This window comes from Acanthisitta chloris, unplaced genomic scaffold (assembly GCF_000695815.1).
Source record: "Acanthisitta chloris isolate BGI_N310 unplaced genomic scaffold, ASM69581v1 scaffold35650, whole genome shotgun sequence".
NCBI classification, from domain to species: domain Eukaryota; kingdom Metazoa; phylum Chordata; class Aves; order Passeriformes; family Acanthisittidae; genus Acanthisitta; species Acanthisitta chloris.
This window is the reverse complement of record NW_008651753.1, coordinates 21,835-25,673: the sequence shown is the minus strand read 5'-3', so window position 1 is coordinate 25,673 and position 3,839 is coordinate 21,835. Positions and strand designations below refer to the sequence as shown.

Below are 3,839 nucleotides of genomic sequence, written 5' to 3'. Positions count from 1 at the left end.
ACCTCAGGGTGATGAACAGATTCCAATCTTTGGTATATTTAGGTGCTGGTTGCAAGGCTTGAAGAGTGCTGACCCCTACTCCTGTTCTCCTGACTCCCTGCAGCCATCTGACCCCAGCAGAGTCAGAAAGGAGCTCCCAAACCCGAGCAGGAGTGTCACACCTTCGCTTCCCCTCAGTGCAAGCAACAGTGAAGTGCAAGCCAGAAGTCAGGCCATGGGGCTTGACAGTTTGGAGTCAAGTTCCAGGCTGGGAAAAGATCAATCCAAGTGCTCTCACTAGAATTCAATAAGTTATGGAACAAAGGTATCCCCTAAGTGCCTGCAGCCAGAAGAGTGTGGCCTTGGAGTAGTGCAGGGAGCCTGGAAGTGAAACCATCACCAGCTTTCACTGGTTAACACTTTGCTCTGGGTTTGGCACTGAAAAACCACTTCAGGGTGCTAAATCCTTTCAGGACTTTTGGCTGGTTGGGGTTTTTAGGGTTCTTTTTTTTCCCCTCTTTTAATTCAACACAGTATTTATCCTGTGTTCAAGGAGCTTGGTTTCACTAAAACTTGCCTTCTCCTCCTATCAGCATTCACTTCACAACTTAATTTTACTGCATTATGAAGCAATTTTCAAGTTTTTAGGGGGGAGAAGAGGGGAGGTGTGTGGAACCTTAACAGGGTTCCCAACATAAGAGCAGAACACCTTTAGTGTTGCCCTATAAAGCAATATTTTAGCTAACAATACATTTGCTTCTCCTAGTTGCACTTCACACAGATAACTTGTAGTTACTCCATGAATCCCCAGCACTTAAAATCTGCTGGTCTTTCATGAGTGAAATAAGGATCATCAGTGTCCACATCAACACAGAGGATTTGAGGCCATCAGGAACTCAGTGGTTCTGTGGTACCTTTCGAGTGCAAAATCACTTGGGCACATGTTGCTGGTACCTGTGTGGGGATTTTGTTAGATACAAATGTTCTCTCTGGTTCCCTGTTTGACTTAACTCCTACAAAACCTTATTCAAACTGGGCCATAACATTTTATGGAGCTCTCAAGTGGCCACGTGCACACCTGTAAAACCAAACACACACAACGAAGGGTCGAGCTTTGATTCCAACTTCCTGTGCACAAGAAAAACAAGTGTGCAGCTAATTCTCCCCATGAAAAACTTGGTTTTCCATTAGGTCAGGTGCTCAAAGAAACACAGAAGCTTTTCCTGAAGTAAATTCCTGGGCACCAGATGGAGTATCTTTGGTTTAAAGGATGATAAAAACTTACCAGCAGGAAGCTGTTCTGCAGAACTCCCTTCCAGAGGGGTTTTGTTTACACTCAGCAGCCCCAGAGAGAAGCAGCAGGAGCACAGATTTGTTGGCTATGAGGACACAAACTAACTGACACTGTCTTAATGCTGGGACTGATGAAGCCTTGGAAATCAAGCTCTGGATTTTCCAATGCCAGTGGGAGAGCCTTTACCTCAGGCCCTGGAGTGATTGCATTCAGCTGAAACACTTGTGATTATCCTGACATTTAGCTAAAAGGACCTCCCTCTCCCCCACCCCAAAGTCCATGGGTTCATTATAAAATAACACTATTCACATACTTCTGAATCAATATTTTCTGAACACCTTCAGATGCTGAATACTTAAGAAGAAAAATATATCATACTCTAGGCGAGCTCATGCTCAATGACACATGGCTTTTGGCTGGAATCAGGATGCCTCTGGAGCCTCAGCAGGCTGGAAACCAGGGACACACATGGACAGAGCTGCTCTGGAGGCTGCTGCACGTTTCTGGTCTCAAGATTTCTCTTCAGATTTCTTCTCTGTTCAACCAGTGAGACACTTGTTAGATACCCACTCTTCCCTCTGCAGAAAACATGCAACCAGCTGCAATTTCACATCCAGGTAACTCGAGGCAAAAAACGCAGCTCTGTTTGGACTGCTGTTGGTAGGATAAACATTAGTCCAGCAAACTAAGGAATCAGGCACGAGAGCAGACCCTAGGTTCCTTGGCAGAACTTCCCCAAAGGACTAGGCCAGCTGAGTTGGCATTTGGAAGATGCAGCACCACAATGGGCAGTTGCAAGTAGACCAGACGGGGCACGGAGAGCCCAGCAGGAGCTGCGAGCGAGGGAGGTAATTCAGTACTGGAGCTGTGCAAACTGGTGTCTGAGCAGCTCTTCAGCAGAGGGTCTGTGCCTGGCTTCCACAAAGATCTGCTTTAGGAAGTCCCTGCAATGTTCTGATATGTGTGAGGGCAGTTGGGGGTTGGTGGGTTGGGTGGCTATCTTGAAGATTGCAGCCATGGCCTCGTACTCTGCCCACGGGGGCTTCTCTGTCAGCATCTCCACCACGGTACAGCCCAGGCTCCTGCAACAGCAGACAGGGAAAAAAAAAGAAGTGAGAATGGCCTCAATAATGCACAGTGTTCAGGGAGAGCTTCCAAGCAGCCAACAGCAAGGTGCAGCTCTGGAAATGGCTCTGCAATGGCTTTGTGCTCGGCAAACCTTAGAAAGCCAATGGAATCCTGGGCTGCACCCAGTCCTTGAGCTGACACAGGAGATTCAGACTGGATGTTAGGAAAATGTTTTCCCTCTTAGGGTGTTCAGGCACTGGGATATTGCCCAGGGAGGTGGTGGAGTCACCATCCCTGGAGGTGTTTAAGAGACATCTGGATCTGGCACTGGACGTTTAGGGGTTACAGCAGTGACAGGTTAAAGGTTGGATTCGATGATCTTCCAGGTCTCCTCCAACCTGGATGATTCTGTGATTCCAACAGGGGACAAGAAGTGCATGTGGGATGTCCCTGAAGGCACTGTTTGACCTCAGAGGTACTTCAGGTGCTGCTGCTACTGTTATACCTCACAGGCACCTATAGAGTCATGGAAACACAGGATGGTTTGGGCTGGAAGGGACCTTAAAGATCACCTCATTCCAACCCTCAGTGATAGGCAAGGAACTTTCCACTAGACCAGGCTGCTCAGGCCCTCAGCTTGCTGAGTTGCAAGGTAGAAAACAGACTTTTTAACCAAGGTGCAGTGAATCAGAGCTGGTTGACCCCACAGAGCCATTCCAGCAAAATCCCTTCTCCACACACAGCCTCGGAATGTCCACGTGGGGAGAAACCCAGCCTAATAACACCTCCACTTCACAAGGAACCAAGCATCAGTCAAAAAAATAATTAAAGTCCTAACAGCTCCAGACTGGGAAGGCAGGAACTTCAATCCCAGCAGGACAGATGCATCATTACCTCAAGGAAAAACTCCTTGTAAAGTTAATGGGGCTCTGCAGGCTACTTCAGGGCAAGAACGTGATTCCAGGCTGAGCCACCTTGGTGAGGCAAACGTGACACCAACCCTGAAGCAAATGTGACACCAATACCTTCACGGGGAAGATGGTGCAGCACTGCACTGATTGGGTTGAATTCAAGAAGGATTAATTGCTTCCTCCAGGCTACAGATTAAGCAGAAGCAGTTAGCGAACTCCTAATATGCAGTTCTGTATTTTGATCACATCGTTCCATTAAAAAGGCAAAACTGCCTCTTTTACCTTTAAACTAAACCCTCTTTTGGGGTGAAAAGCAAGGAAAAGACATTTTCAGAGGCAGACTTGCATCAGCTGCCAAGGCAAGGAAGGAAAGGAATTAAACCCAGTGAATATGCAAGAATCAATTTCTTGACACGGTTTAAAATCCAACGTGAAAATTTTACACTGTTTTCCAGCCATTTCAGCCTTACTAGAAGAGAGTACAGAAAATGCAAACCATGTGTGCTGAAGTGCTGGGGGTTTGCTCAAAAGCAAGCAGGGATATATTATTGTTTAGACTGATTTATACCGTTTAAGCAGATCCGGTT

General features: G+C 46.9%; 1 protein-coding gene across 1 annotated transcript in view; it reads right to left on the bottom strand.

Annotated features, from left to right (window-relative positions):
- Window positions 1–1,810: 1,810 nt before the first annotated feature.
- MAP3K3 (mitogen-activated protein kinase kinase kinase 3) overlaps window positions 1,811–3,839 on the bottom strand; it is a gene marked incomplete at its 5' end in the record, with an annotated part of 23,855 nt that continues 21,826 nt past the window's right edge. Inside the window, one exon of the mRNA XM_009074509.1 lies at window positions 1,811–2,355. Coding sequence (XP_009072757.1) covers window positions 2,127–2,355 — 229 coding nt within the window. The remainder of the gene's footprint in view (window positions 2,356–3,839) is intronic.